The sequence below is a fragment of the Chiloscyllium plagiosum genome, unplaced genomic scaffold, assembly GCF_037043375.1.
Source record: "Chiloscyllium plagiosum isolate Xiang-an unplaced genomic scaffold, Cpla_swu_hap1 HiC_scaffold_36, whole genome shotgun sequence".
NCBI lineage: Eukaryota > Metazoa > Chordata > Chondrichthyes > Orectolobiformes > Hemiscylliidae > Chiloscyllium > Chiloscyllium plagiosum.
The window spans coordinates 44562170-44578665 of record NW_028270174.1 but is presented as its reverse complement, the minus strand read 5'-3'; the positions used below and the strand labels follow the sequence as shown (position 1 = coordinate 44578665).

The 16496-nt window shown below is 42.8% G+C and overlaps 1 protein-coding gene across 1 annotated transcript in view; it reads right to left on the bottom strand.

The window, feature by feature from the left end:
• Positions 1 to 16496, bottom strand: part of gucy1b1 (guanylate cyclase 1 soluble subunit beta 1) — a 200685-nt gene that overhangs the window by 38051 nt on the left and 146138 nt on the right. The window contains exons 9-10 of the mRNA XM_043708804.2: positions 15154 to 15351; positions 3592 to 3829 (exon numbers count right to left, since the gene is read on the bottom strand). Coding sequence (XP_043564739.2) covers positions 3592 to 3829; positions 15154 to 15351 — 436 coding nt within the window. The remainder of the gene's footprint in view (positions 1 to 3591; positions 3830 to 15153; positions 15352 to 16496) is intronic.

Genomic DNA, 16496 nt, shown 5'->3' with positions numbered 1-16496 from the left:
CTTGCTAACTAGTCTACCATGTGGAACCTTGTTGAACGCCATACTGAAGTTCATATAGATTATCATCAATCCTCTTCGTTACTTCTTCAAAATAATCATTCAAGTTTGTGAGACACGATTTCCCACGCACAAAGCCAGGTTGACTATCCCTAATCAGTCCTTGTCTTTCCGAATACATGTAAATTCTGTCCCTCAGGATTCCCTCCAACAACTTGCCAGCCACTGATATCAAGCTCAGCGCTCTATTGTTCCCTGGTTTTTCCTTACTACTGTTTTTAAATAGTGTCACCATGTTAGCCAACCTCCAGTCTTACAACACCTCACCTCTGACTATGAATTATATAAATATCACAGTAAAGGGCCCAGCAATCACTTCCCTTGCTTCCTACAAAGTTCTAGGGTACTCTTGATCAGGTACCAGGGATTTATCCACCTTTATGCATTTCAAGCACTTCCGCCTCTGTAATACCGATATTTTTCAAGTTATCGCTGTTTATTTCCACAAGTTGTGTAAATTCCATATGCTTCTCCATAGTAAACACTGATGCTAAATACTCATTTAACATCTCCCCATCTCCTGTGGTTCCACACAAAGGTGGCCTTGCTGATCTTTAAGATACACTATTCTCTCCTTACTTATCCTTTGGTTCTTAAATGTATTTATAGAATCCCTTTGGGTTCTCCTTAACCCTATTTGCCAAAACCATCTCATCTCCCCTCTTTGCCCTCCAGATTCCTTTAAGGATATTTCTACTACCTTTACATTCTAAGGATACACTCAATCCCTGCTGTCTGTACCTGACATATACTTTGTTTTTCTTGACCAAAACCTCAATTTCTCTAGCCATCCAGCATTCCATACATCTACTACCTTACCCTTCACCCGATCAGGAACATAAATCTGATGAAATTGGAAAAAGTGCAGAAATGGTTAAACAGGAGAAATGCTGAATGTTCGTGAAGGAATAAATAGGGAATGGAACTATTTTCACAGGCAAAAATGTTTGCAAAGATTAATGAGAATAGCTCCAGATAGGAGGAACTTGAGCTACATTAATAGTTTAAAGAAGTTGGCACTGTTTTTCTTGGAGAAGGCTGGCAGATTTTATAAAGGCATTTGAACCATGTAGGGTCTCGATCTAGAAAAGAATTGTTCCAATTGACAGTAAGACAGAGAACAAAGGTTGGTACAAATTTAAGGCAACTGACACACAAGCAAAATCTTTTACCTGCACCATATGGTCTGGATCTAAAAAGCACTGTAGTGCAGAGAATTGAGAATTGAGGCATATTAACCAGAAAAGGAGAATGTGCGAGATTAGAGGGAATTTTTTTTTTAAAAATCATAGAATCTCTAAAGTGTGAAAGCAGGCTGTTCAGTCTATTAAGCTGCACTGACACTCAGAGGAGCATCCAAACCAGACCTGCCCTTTCCCCTCAACCCTACCCCTACATTTCCCATGGCTAATCCACCTACCCTGAGCATTCCTGAACACTATGGGCAATTCATCATGGCCAATCCACCTCAACTGCATATCTTTGGATATGCACCCAGGGGAAATCCATGCAGACTCAGGAAGAACGTGCAAACTCCAATTAGCAAGTCACCTGAGGCTGGAAGTGAACTCAGGTCCCACACACTGTGAGGCAGCAGTGCTAACCACTCAGCCACTGTACTACTCTATTGGGGAAGGTAAAAGGTATAGCATCAGGTGAATACTCATCCAGAGAGACAATGAAAATGTAACAGGCTGAAGGGCTTTCTTCTTATCCTGTAACAATCTTGTGATGCAATGAATCGGAAGGTACAGGCAAGAAAATTGAAGATAAACTGATAACATTATTGTTTTCATTATTCCTTTTTTTGTCAAGCAGAGTACTGTTAAGATTTGGTTTGGAGGTGCCAGTGTTGGACTGGGGGTGGACAAAGTTGGACCAGGTTATAGTCCAACAGGCTTATTTGGAAGCACTAGCTTTCAGAGTGCTGCTCCTTCATCAGGTGGTTGTGGAGTATAAAGTTGTAGGACACCAGAATTTATAGCAATAGTTTACAGTGTGATGTAACTGAAATTATATATTGAAAAAGACCTGGGTTGGCTCTCTCACCTTTTAGAATGGACACGTTGGTTTCAGTTCTTTCAGATGTAAATCCCAGAACTTTATTAAAGTTACATTCTCAAGCGAACTTTAACAATAGGTGCCATATTGGCCCAAATAATGCATTGAAGGTGTGAGGTACTCTGTACGAAGCTGTCTGTGCGTGCCCCAATGTTCAGACTGACTCTGATCTAAAAAAGGGATTTACAGAACCTTCCAGGAGAAAGTGAGGACTGCAGATGCTGGAGATCAGAGCTGAAAATGTGTTGCTGGAAAAGCGCAGCAGGTCAGGCAGCATCCAAGGAGCAGGAGAATCGACGTTTCGGGCATGAGCCCTTCTTCAGGAAAGAAGAAACGTCCGAAACGTCGGATTCTCCTGCTGCTTGGATGCTGCCTGACCTGCTGCGCTTTTCCAGCAACACATTTTCAGCATTTACAGAACCTTACATGGATTCATGCAGTTTTTGAGCAAAATAAAATGTAATTCTGCAGCTACAAATTTTAACGTTAAGATTTGGAATTAATTACCAGAAATGGATGCCAACAATTTCATGACTGAGTTTCAAAATGGATTTGAATAAAAAACGTCAAAGAAAAAATCTTTTGTCATAGAAAGAATAAATTGGACAGATCTTTCAAAGAGCTGGTCTAGGCAGACATGCTTAATTCCATCTATGCTGTGTAATTCTACCATTTAAGACTGAGGCACAGCAAACAAGGCATGATAATTTTGCTGTCGATTATCATTCCCACTGACTGACATTCCAGGCTGGATTTTCAAACAAGTGCAATAACTTGTTTTGGGCGGCACGGTGGCACAGTGGTTAGCACTGCTGCCTCGCAGCGCTAGAGACCTGGGTTCAATTCCAGCCTCAGGCGACTCTGTGTGGAGTTTGCACATTCTCCCCGTGTCTGCGTGGGTTTCCTCCGGGTGCTCCGGTTTCCTCCCACAATCCAAGAATGTGCAGGTCAGGTGAATTGGCCTTGATAAATTGCCCGTAATGTTAGGTGAAGGGGTAAATGTAGGAGAATGGGTCTGAGTGGGTTACACTTCGGAGGGTCGGTGTGGATTTGTTGGGCCCAAGGGCCTGTTTCCACACTGTAGGGAATCTAATCTAAAAACTGGCTGATGCCCTGTTTGCCTGCTTTCAGATGTAAATGGCAGTGACTCCACTAGCTCTGAAACCCCAAACTGGGCGCAGTGAAGCCTTTTCATTAGTTTCACTTATTTGATGACATAATGTGTTCCACAGACAACCCGCCCTCCCAAAACTAACTACAGCCTACAACCCAATGAAGATTGCACTGTATTCTGTAGGCAGTAGGAAGCCAGTCCTCCAGGCAGCCAATTTTCAAATCATTCTCACACCCATTTCTACAAGCAAGAGAAAATCTGGTCCTCCAAGTCAGAAGCAGAGTTTTGAAATAGCCAACGATATGCAGGAAACTAAACTATAATTCAAAATTGAGTTAAGTAAAAAAAGTGCAACCTACCTTATATACATAAGGGTTCTTGCGTGAATCTGTGAGGATGTCAAACTTTGTATAAAGATCATTGAGGAGGTTAACAATTTTCATAGCTCCCTCAGCTGAGGCATGTTTACTACAGAATGTGTTGAATCCAACAATTCCACTGAAAAGGATAGTTACATTATCATATCGTTTAGCAGGAATCGGGCGTTTATGTCTCAACTCATTGGCAACAGAATGGGGAAGAACAGAGTACAGCAACCTGGAAAAAATAAATCGACATTCAGATGAATGGAATGTTTTCAATAATCATTAAAAATCGAAATTTCATAATTAACTTTAAGCCATACTTTAAAAATAGTAACAAATCATTTTTCTCTACTTTTACCTCAATACTGACTTCTTTAGCAGTCAATGTAATTAAAAATCAGTCCTGTTCAGAATTACATTCAAAATATAAACTGTTATCAATATTCCATTGGACAGGTCATTTTGGTGTGGTGGAAGAGAGCTTGAGTAAGTTGAAAATGTTATAATTCAAACAAAAATATTGCATATGCAGATTCAAGCTACTTTGTTTACTGTTCAAGTAATATAGAATTGAAGCATGGAACAGGATTTTTCAAATGTCAAAGTTTCCTGTTCCTCCAGTTGATAAGGGGAATGCATTCCTACTGCTACCTCAGAGCCAATTAATGCTGGAAGAAGCATTAAATGTTTGGAGTTGGAACTTCAGTCCTTTACGTGGGAGGAAATCCTGCCTCAGGGTGTTTATGGTCAATAAGATTGGCCAGCAACTCTGTAGTCACAGAAACAGCACAGCCAAAATGGGAATACCAGGAGTCCCCAGATTCAAGACCCAGAGTTCCTGACCAGGTAAGCACAGGTCGTCTAACAAGGAAGGAGGTGAGACACAGTGAGGTTGAGTTGTTGACGCACCTGCAGGAGATGGAGGTCAAGCAGCACCTATGGGAGGGCAGGGCAAACCTTGTGGACAGGCTCTCGAATGTGGAGTAGAAATCCTTGAAGAAGGTATCACTTGTCCCTTCTCATCTGGAAACAGGATAATTTGCTGGGCTTCATTCTTGCTCATGAAATCCTGGCAGCTTCAAAAATTGATATAATACAGGAAAAGAGCAAAAAAACTGCCTCACAGTACCAGGGTCCCATGTTCGATTCCAGCCTCAGGCGACTTGTGTGTGGAGTTTGCACATTCTCCCAGTGTCTGCGTGGGTTTCCACCCACAGTCCAAAGGTGTGCAGGTCAGATGAACTGGACATGCTAAACTGCCCATCATGTTAAGTGCATTAGTCAGAGGGAAATGGGACTAGGTGGGTTACTCTTCGGAGGGTCAGTGTGGACTTGTTGGGCCGAAGGGCCTGTTTCCACACTAAGTAATCTAATCTATTCCTGAACTCTATTCAGGCCTCTACCTTATTCTCTCTCATAAGGCTGTAATGTCAAAGGCTTATCAGCTACACTACTGCGTGGGCGGCACACTGGGCGGCACGGTGGCACAGTGGTTAGCACTGCTGCCTCACAGCGCCAGAGACCCGGGTTCAATTCCCGACTCAGGCGACTGACTGTGTGGAGTTTGCACGTTCTCCCCGTGTCTGCGTGGGTTTCCTCCGGGTGCTCCGGTTTCCTCCCACAGTCCAAAGATGTGCAGGGTCAGGTGAATTGGCCATACTAAATTGCCCATAGTGTTAGGTAAGGGGTAAATGTAGGGGTATGGGTGGGTTTCGCTTCGGCGGGTCGGTGTGGACTTGTTGGGCCGAAGGGCCTGTTTCCACACTGTAATCTAATCTAATCTAATCTAATCTACTCTCCCATCTCTTACACACCTCTCTATCTTGACTGAAATATCTAAATGCCCAAATGTTAAGCTGCCAGTCTTTTCCCACTCTCAACCAAGACTCAGCAAAAGCTACAACATCATAGTTATAAACTAGTAAAACTAAGTTCATCTAGATTGTCTGTCATGCTCCTCACATTTAGAAAAATACATGTCACACTACCACTCCTGCTGTTTTCCGTAACCTCTCCCTGTCAGATCTTTCTCTTAGTCTTAGTGGCCTGAATTTCTGATTCCTCCTTGATGATGTTACTTGCTGATCTATTGCTCTGGTAGCTCCAGCTTCCCCACCACCACCAAAACCTCACCCACTAGTTTAAGACATCCTAAATGCCAATAGCAAAACTTCTAGCCAGGATTTCAGTGTTTAGATGCAAATTCCACCTGCCGTGGAAGATCTTCCAATGGTCCACATATCTGAAACCCTCCATCCTACACCAACTCTTTTTAACTTTATTATCTTCCTATTCCTAGCTTCACTAGCACATGGCACAGGGAGTAATCCTATGATTACAGCTGTAGAGATCCTGTTTTTCAACTTGCTACCTAAACTCCTTTTGCAGGGCCTTATCTTTCTGCCAATGTCATTACTATCAATATGCACCACAACATCTGGCTTCTCATCCTTTCCCTTCAGAACAGCCTTGGCCCACTGAGAGACATATCCCACCCTGGCACCAGAGAGGTAACATACCATCACAGAGTCTCACCTGTAGCCACAGAAACACCTATTTTTTGCCCCTGTCTATGGAGTCCCCTATCACGACTGATCACCTATACTTTGATCCTCCAGGTGTACAACAATGCCAGTCATGTTGCTTCTGATCTGGCTGCAGCTGTTGCTCCCTCCCTACACCCCCAAACTTTGTGTAGCCCTCACTGGTGTGACAGCCAGCTTGCCATCAGTGACATTCTGACCCTTCTGGATGCTCCATACTAAGTCCAGCTGCAACGCCAGGAGCTCCATGAAGCAAATCAGGAGCTCTAGCTGAACACACTTCTTGCCACTTTGAACCCAATCAAATTAATCAACCTTATCAACTACAGACAATAACTATGTACTTCTATCTTTTTTCAAACACAACTCACTCAGTCTGCAAATCTGTTCCTGAAAAACCAAACCTATGTCATTTTCTGAGTCGAGACATTACCTTTCGAGCTTAGGTTTGCTCTTAAATTGAGCTCTGCATGACTGATGTCTACCGTCGGGTTTGTTCTCCTTTGTTCTGTTGCTGCTTGGAGTAACATTGGTTCAGGTCCCACTCTTCAGGTATTCATCCTGCTGCTGCTGTTCAACCCGGGATTCACTGTCCTTCTCTCTATTGCGATAGCTCTCGCTGCTCGGACTGATTTCCTGTTTTCAGGAATCTCTGGACCTGTATGCCAAATCCCTTTGTAATATTAAAGCTTCTCAGGGTTCTGCCATTTACTGTAAACATGCCTCTGTGTTAGATCTTCTAAAATGCATCACCTTACATTTGTCCACATTAAATTCTATCTGCCATTTCTCCATCCAATCTCTAGCTTACCGATATTCTGCTACATCATCTGGCAATCCTCCTCATTATCCGCAGCTCCCCCAATCTTTGTGTTGCCAGCAAACTTACTCATCAGGCCACCTACATTCTCCTCCTAATCAATACATACATTGCAAACAACAGTGTCCCAATACTGATCATTATTTGTCCACTTAAGAGTCTCAACTGGGGTGAGGCAGTTTGGTTATCTCAGACCTTGGCCAACCCATCATAAAATGGTGAAGAGATCTAGGCAAGTAGAAGAACGTCATCCAGGATCTTCCTGGCCCTCCCTCACCTGCAAACATAATTGTGGGGAATGAGAACATTTTGCCTTTGGATTGGTCTCCATCAATTCTGTAACCATTCAGCCCATTTTTTTCATCTGCTGACTCTCTACAAGAAGTAAGTTTACAAGTTGCACCCGTCTTGTTTCTGCAGCTCTGCAAATTCTCTTATGAAAGCCATAATTGTATTTACTTTCATGACAGGATTACGCTTCCGATCCTAACCACTCACTGTTCAAAAGATTCTTCTGTTTGCTGTTGCTGTTTTCGCCAACCACCTTAAATCTGTGCCATCAGGTTATTGTACTTCCACCAATGCGAGCTGTTCCTCATCCACTATGTCCAAACTCTCATGAGTATGACTATTATCTCTTCAATCATCAGCCCCTAGAGGAGTCACCTAAGATAGACAGCAGTACCTGTTGGAGTGAGAAACTGAGAAGGACCTCAACATGGGTAGTCAACAGTACCTAGAGGAACTGCTAAAAGAAGGATCCTGAGACTAGCAGTCAGCTGCACCTAGAGAAGCAGATGAGAAAAAAATCCTGCTTTCTGTTTTATTATGTCTAGTTTGAAGTAAATAGTCTGGAATTTGGTTTAACACATGGCTGTGAGGTATGCCCATCCTATGCCAGGTTAGGGGTCGTGGGCACCTCATCTTGTTATGGAGCAGATCAAACCCCTCAAAATATATTTAGAGGATAGCCTGACCCCAAAAGTTTCTTATTTTAGAAGGCAAGTGTAAGGCATTGTGTCTTGGATCTAATTTGATTGGTCAAACTAGCAGGCTTCAAACAAAACACACCTTTTTGTTTCAAGATCGCAACATTCCAAAAACACATCCGTGGCAGAAGCCAATTCAGTAAAACACATTGTCTTATATTCAACATTTCTCTCATCCTGGGGGAAAGAACATCAAGAGAAAACTCAGATGCAGAGGACGAGGAACAGCAAGAGCGCAAGCAGGAGAGAACGCAAGTGCTTTGCTGTAGCAGAGAGAGACGTATGGCACCTTCCAAACTCCTAGGAGAAAGTGAGGACTGCAGATGCTGGAGATCAGAGCTGAAAAATGTGTTGCTGGAAAAGCGCAGCAGGTCAGGCAGCATCCAAGGAGCAGGAGAATCGACGTTTCAGGCATAAGCCCTTCTTCAGGAGAAGGGCTTATGCCTGAAACGTCGATTCTCCCGTTCCTTGGATGCTGCCTGACCTGCTGCGCTTTTTCAGCAACACATTTTTCAGCATCTTCCAAACTCCTACAGCTACTGGAAGTTAAACTGAAATCCTGGTTTTGGGGGACCTGCTTCTATTGTTCCAACCCTTTTGAGAAAAGACAAAGCGAGCTCGACTCAGAAAAGACAGTTCATCTCCAACTTTACAACACTGCTTTCAAAAGAAACATGACAGTATAAATCCTTCTTAAAGGCCCCCATCTCATAAAACCTCACCCTTTAAAGAAAAATAAACTGTTGATCTACAAAGATGCCTTCATTTTTAAAATCTCTAATCTCAAGTTATTAGGATGCACATTACATTGACTCTAAGCATGCGACCATTTGATACTACAGTCTAATTCACTTCATTTCTTCCACCACCGAACACCTTTGACTTCCTTCATCACAGGTGTGACAACATATTGCCAATTACGTTTGCTCACCCTGCCAAGTATATAGTATTAAAATTGACTGGCTGCCATAATAAGCTCTATCCAAATAGTCTGGATTATTTATCCAACTGTCTCAGACACAACATCAACTCAAGGTCGCTTTCTCAAATATGGAATACTTCTGTTGATGAAAAATACCCAAAAGGTCTTTCTGTCTTCTCATTGTCATCTTGCAACAGTAGAGAACCAACACCTTTGTCACTCACACTGATAACCACTTTGAATGGCTTTGCATAATTAGGTGTGGCTAACACAAGGGTAGTCGTTAACACAGTTTTCAGGTGGTCAAATGCCTTCTGACACTCTTCCAAAACATGGTCCAAATGTTCCTTCCATGTGTGACCAAAAAACCACCAGATCGTCTATGGACACCACACAATTTGATTAGCCCAAAATGACCTTTTTGGTCAGTCTTTGAAAGGTGGCTGGTGTATTCTTCATACCAAATAGCACGACTTTAAATTAGTGCAGTTCATTCGGTGTCACGAAAGCCAACATTTCCTTCACCTTCAGATAAAAGTACCTGCCAGTATCCTCTGAGTAAATCCAATTTCTAATTACAAATGTCTTGTCCCGCATTCTCAGCACATATTCCAAATGTGGAATGGGTTACGAATCAGATGTTGTAATTGCATTGACATTGCAATAGTCCAATCATAGTTGTGTGGTACCATCTGCTTTTGACACCATTACAACTCCTTTCATTGCAACTCACTTCCATTATATTGTCTTTGAGCATACGTTCAGGCCATCCTCAATTTTACGCTGCCAAAATACCACCAACATGTCTCTTGGACAAGAATGCCCCAGCTGTCACACATTTCATTAGCATGTCAGCCTTCCATTTCTTCCTCTCCCACCAATGCAACCAGTACCCTTCCAACAACACACTCATTCAATTGGCTGAACTGGTTCAATCCTCCCACTTCCTTCAAACCAAAGAGGTAGCCATGGGATATGCCTGCCTCTTTGACGGGTATGTGCAACCATCCATCTTCCGCAGCTACACTGGCACCATTTGCCACCTTTTTCTCCGCTACATCGATGGCTGTATCAGCCCCACCTCATGCGGCCATGAGGAGGTTGAACAATTCATCACCTTCACGAATACCTTCGACCCTGACCTCACATTCACCTCGCCCATCTCGGACATGTCCCTCCCCTTCCTAGACCACTCCTTCTCTGGCAAACGACTCAACAAACCCAACAACTCCTACAGCTCCTGGGGTATACCTCCTCCCAATCCCTCTCCTTTAAAAACATCATCCCTTCCTCCTAATTCCTCTGCCTCCACCATAACTGCTCCCAGAAAGAGCAATTCCACTCCAGAACAACCCAGATGGCCTCCTACGTCAAGGACGACTTCCCTTCCCACGCAGTCAACGATGCCCTCCACAGCATCTCCTCCACTTCCAGCTCCTCTACCTTTGAACCCCACCCCTCCAATCGCAACAAGGACAGGACCACCCCGTCTCCACCTTCCACCACCACCCTCTGGATACAACGCATCATCTTTCACCATTTCTGCCACCTACAATCAGACCCCGCCACCGGAGATATATTTCCCTACCCAACCCTTTCAGCATCCTGCAAAGACCATTCCCACCGCAAATCCCTCGTTAGGTCCATGCCCCTCCACCAGCCCATGCTCCCCTCCCAGCACTTTCTCTTGCTGCCGCAAGATATGTAAAACCTGCACCCACACAACCCCCTCACATCCATCCAAGGTCCCAAAGGATCCTTCCACAGAGAGCAGAGATTTTCTTGCACATCCAAATGCCTCATCTACTATATCTGTTGCTCTCAATATGGTCTCCTCTACACTGGGGAGACAAGACGCCAACTTGAAGAACATTTCAGAGGACTTCCAGGTCACATGGGCCAATCAAGCCCACCATCCTGTGGCTGAACACTTTAATTCCCCCTCTCACACCAACAATATTCAAGTCTTGGGCCTCCTCCACCGCCAAATCCTAACCACCCAGCACCTGGAGGAAGAACGCATCATCTTCCACCTTGGAATGCTCCAACCACATGGGATGTGAATTTCACAGTTTCCTCATTCCCCCTCCTCCCACCTTATCCCAGATCCAACCCACCAACTTGGCACCACCCTCTTAAACCGTCGTATCTGTCCATCTTCCTTCCCATCTATCCACACTATCTTCCATTCCGATCTATCACTTTCTCCCCCCACCTTCATCTACCTATCACATTCCCAGCTACCTTCCCGCAGCTAACCCCTGTCCCATTTATCTGTCAGCCCCTTCGACACCCCCTCTCATTCCTAATGAAGAGCTTATGCTAGAAACATCGACTCTCCTGCCCTTCGGATGCTGCCTGACCTGCTTTGCTTTTCCAGTGCCACACTTTTTGACTCTGGATATCAAACAATGATGAGTCAGAATATAGAAAAGAAATAGAGGGCTTGGTAACATGGTGCAATGATAACAACCTCTCTCTCAATGTCAGCAAAACTACAAAAATAGATAATTAACTTCAGAAAGAATGGAGGAGAGCATGCTCCCATCTACATCAACGGCCCTGAGGTGGGGAGGATCAAGAGCATCAAGTTCATTGAAGTGACAAAAACTGACAACCTGTCCTCGACCTCTCGTATAGAGATAACAGTCAAGAAGGCACAGCAACACCTCAGCTTCCACAGATGGATTCAGAAATTTGGAATATCCAGAAGGACACTCAACAACTTTGAGAGATACGCCATAGAAAGCATACTATCCTGGTGCACAATGGTCTTGTACAGCAGCTACTCTGGCCAGGACCATTATAAACGACAGAAGATTGTGTGTACAGCCCAGACCATCACAGAAGCCAACCTCCTATCCATGGATTCCATTTACAATTGTTGTTGCCACAGAAAGTATACCGACGTCATCAAAGACTTCTCCCACCCCAGTAAAAGTGTCCTCCAATCGCTCCCATCAGGCCGAAGATACAGAAGCTTGAACACACAAAAAAAACCACACACACACACGTTCAAGAGTTCTTCCCTGTCATTATTAGACTGATGAATGGACTCTCTAACTTCAAATAATGCTGATCTTGCTACTGTTGATCTTGCTTTACACAGTTCCTGTCCAGTGTAATTTGAATGCCTCGCTCTAAGTGTCCTTTGATCTCTATGTCCTTGTTTGCTATGATCTGACTGTGTTGCTTGCAAAACTGACCTTTTCACTGTACTTAAGTACATGTGACTGCAGTAGAAAAATAGAAAATAGGTGCAGGAGTAGGCCGTTCGGCCCACTGAGCCTGCACCACTATTCAAATGATCATGACTGATCATACAAATTCAGTATCCCATTCCCGCTTTCTCTCCATACCCCTGATCCCTTGAGCCGCTAGGGCCACATCCAGCTGCCTCTTGAACATATCAAGTGAGCTGGCACCACGTAGAGACATACAGCATAGAAACAGGCTCATTGCCCAAACTGGTGCATGCTGATTAAAATGTCTATCCATGCTAACCCCATTTCTCTGCACTTGACCTATATCCTTTTAAACCTTTCCTGTCCAACTATTTGTACAAATGCCTTTTAAATCTTGTTCATGTAACTGCCTCCACCACTTCCACAGCTCATTCCACATGTGTACCAAAAATAGTTGCCCTTCAGTTTCCCTTTTATTCTTTTCTCTCTTATCTTAAACTAATGCCCTCTAGTCCTCGATTCCCCATCCTCTCCATACCTCTCATGGTCTTATACATTTCTATAAGATCCCACTTTCAATCTCCTATGCTCTAAAGAGAAAAGTCCCAGCTGGTCTAACCTCTCCCTATAACTCAGACCCTTGACTCCTGGCAACATCCTTGTAAATTTCTTCTGCACGCTTTTAAATAACATTCCTCGTATAAAAAGGTGATTAAAACTTAACACAATACTCCAAGTGGGGTCTCACTAATGTTTGAGACAACTGCATCATAACTTTCCAACGTCTAGACTCAGTGCTCTGACTGATAAAGGCCGTTGTGCCAAAAGCCTTCTTTACTGTCCTGTGGGAGAGAATTCTACAGGTTCAGAACTCTGTCAACAAATCTTTCATCTCAGTCCTAAATGGCTTGCCCTTTATTCTTAGACTGTGACCCCTACTTTTGGACTTCCCTAACACAGAGAACATTCTTCCCACATCTCGCTTGTCCAGTCCCATCAGGATTGTATATGTTCCTCTGAGATTCCCGTTATTCTTCTAAATTTCAGTGAGTACAAGCCAGTATTTCTTCATATGTCAGCCCTGCCATCCTGGGAATCATCTGGTGAACAAAACTGCACACATTACTCAAGGTGTGGCCTCACCCATAAGGCCCTGTATAACTGCAGCAAGACATCCCTACTCCTAAACTCAAATCCTCTCGCTATGAAGGCCAACATACCACTAGCTTTCTCGCTACTTGGTGCACTTGCATTATAACCTTCAGTAACTATTCCACTATGATACCAGGTCGCACTGGACCTCACCTTTTTCCTAACTACCACCATTCAGATAATAAATCTGCCTTCCTGCTTTTGTCACCAAAGTGGATAACCACACATTTATCAATATTATTTTGCACTTATCAAGTATTTTTCCACTCTGTCAGCCTGACCAAGTCACCCTGCAGCCTCTTAGTATCCTCCTCAGAGCACACACTGCCATCCAGCTTAGTATCATCTGTAAACTTGGAGATGAGGCCTTCAATTCCTTCGTACAAATTATTAATGTATATTGTGAACAGCTAGATTCCCAGCACTGAACTCTGTGGCACACTTGTCACGGCCTGGCACTCTAAAAAGCATCAGTTTATTCTAATTCTTAGCTTCCTCTCTGCTGACTATTTCTCTATCCATGTCAATATATCACCTCTGATATCATCAGCTTTCATTTTCTTTCCTAATCTCTTGCATGCAACTGTGGCAGAAGTCTTTTGAAAGTTAAGATACACAACGTGAACTGATCCTCTCTTGTCCACTCATTTAGTCACATCCACAAAATACACCAGAATGTCAAGCATGATTTCTCTTTCATGAATCCATGATGACTAGGACCGATTCTCATTCCTCTCCAAATGCTCAGTTATTATATTTTAATAATTGACTCCAACATTCTCCCACAACCGATAGCAGGTGAACATAATTGTCAATTTTCTCTCTCCTTCCTTTTATAAACAGTGGAGTTTATAAACCAGTCCAGTGGAACTCTTCCAGAGTCTACAGAATGCTCGAAAATGACCACCAATGCGTACACTATTTCTAAGGCCATTTCCTTATGTACTCAGATGCAGAGCACCAGGCCCTGAGGACTTATCAGGTATTAATCCCATCAATTTCTCTAATACTATTTCCTGACTAGTAAGGATTTCCTTCAGTGCTTGACATTCTGACCCCGAGCATTTCCTGAAGATTTTTTGTGAAGACACATCCAAAGTATTTGATCAGCTGGGTCTGCCATCTCTTTGTTGTCCATTACAAATTCACCTGATTTTAACTTCAAGGGATCTACATTTGTCTTCACCAATCTTTTTTCTCTTCACATATCTATAGAAGTTTTTGCAGTCAGTTTTTCTCTTTCGAATTAAACCTGTTATTCTCCTCTGCTGAATTTTAAATTGCTCCTAATCCTCAGGTCTGCTACTTTTTCTGGCTAATTTCTACACCTCCTCTTTGGTTTTCCCTCGTTAGCCAAGGCTGAGCCACCTTCGCTGTTTTACTCTTACATCAGATAGGAATGGAAATCAAATCAAACTCAGGAATAACTCATACAATGAGTTATGGCATACAGTGGGAAAGAACTTTTTAATCTATCATGGCTGTAGCAGCTCAGTGAATGAGTTACCAATTAGTCCCAGTCATCTACTCTTGGCCCTATAAATTTTCTTCATCAAATGTATATCTAATGCCCTTTTGAAGGTTAGCATTGAATTTGCTTCCACCTCACCTTTAGGTTATGCATTCCAAATAACTTGCTGAATCAAACATTTCTCAAGTTCATGCTGGCTTTTTTGAAAATTACTCTAAATCTAAGAGCTCTTGCTAGTGGAATAAAAGATTCTTTCTCCTTGCTATAATCAAAATCCCTCAATTTTTAGCATCTCTATTAAATCAAATCTCAACGTTCTCCCAGTATATGATCTGCTAAAGAGAAAAGTCTGAGTCTCTCTCAGCTGACCAGATAACACAGTTCCCTTATTCAACGTACTCTCAGCAGTTAGCTTGAAAAATTGTGATATTAATGACAAGACGCATACGAACCCTCTTCCTGATGGTAGCTTACCTGTCTGTCTTTTTCTTTTCATCTTCTAATTCTCGAAGTGTATGTTGTAGCCGATCAGTCAAAATTTCTAGTTCCTGTGTGAGTTTGTACTCTTCTCTGAATTGCTCACCAAGCAAAACAAGATCTCGTGTTGCATCATGTAGTGGGATGTCACTGAGATAAAGGCCTCTCCTGGTTAGATCATCCAGGTTCATCACACTGAATTGAATTTGAGATGATGTTTTAATTATTGAAGAATTTGGTAAAGTGAAAAATGTCACTCGTACTGAAATTTCCAAACCAGTACCACAATACTTTGGAAAGGCAATGCAAAATATTTCAAAGTTCACTTTCTGCCAACATTTTATCACAGTACATTAGCCATCTCAAAGCAGTTAACACTGTTGGAACAGATCATCTATTGCTGTGTACTCAACAAAGAGAGCAAGGAATACAACTCAAAATTTGTCCTTTGCAAAATGCCTCTGTATTGCAGGATTCCAGTTTGTGTGACTGGATTGATAATTGATTTAAGAACAGAAAACACAGTAGCAATAAACTTCAATAAGGAGTGCAACTATAAGAGCACAACAGATAGGAGCAGAGGGAGGCCATTCAGCCCATCAGGTTTGTTCCACCATTCAATGAAAACATGGCTGATGTGATAATCCTGAACTCTGCGTTCCTGCCTTATCCCCAGAAACCAAGATTCCTTTAATGATTAGAAATATGTCAATCATTGGATAGGGATGAAGATAACAGGAACTGATGAGAGGTTTTATGATGGGCTGTTATGTGAGTAGAATTACACTGAGTCAATCAGGTTTGCTAAGAGGTAAAGTTGCAGGAATTTACTAACTGCTGACTCTTCCCAATAATGCATGCATTTGGACAAAACATTCAGGATCAGTAACCTGCACGGATAATTACAAAATACACTTGGCACTGAGACCTGTGTATTAAGATCCCAAGAATGTGTTTTTTTAGCAGAACCTTGAAGATTAACACTGCAGGAAACACAGTGAAGTGGGTCGAAAAGAGTTTCAGTGTAGCCAGCTGCCAACTTCCTCGAGCCAACATTTGGAGTTAATGACAGAAAACACAGTTGAAAAAGAAAGTGATTGAGGTATCTCGAGCAGTTCGACATCTTCCAAGGTAGCAGCAGCAGACTGGACAGCGTACAGGCTTTTGTGCCTGGGCTTGTCAGACTCATTTGCAACAATTTTCTTCTTCTTACCATCTCAACCTTCACTTTTCGCTCAAACTTACCTGATAAAGACAACTCTTTAGCAGGAGCCAACTTTGAGAGATTTCGCAAAGATGGCAGAACTTTCAGAGGTAGCATGGCTACGGAAAGGGTTGGT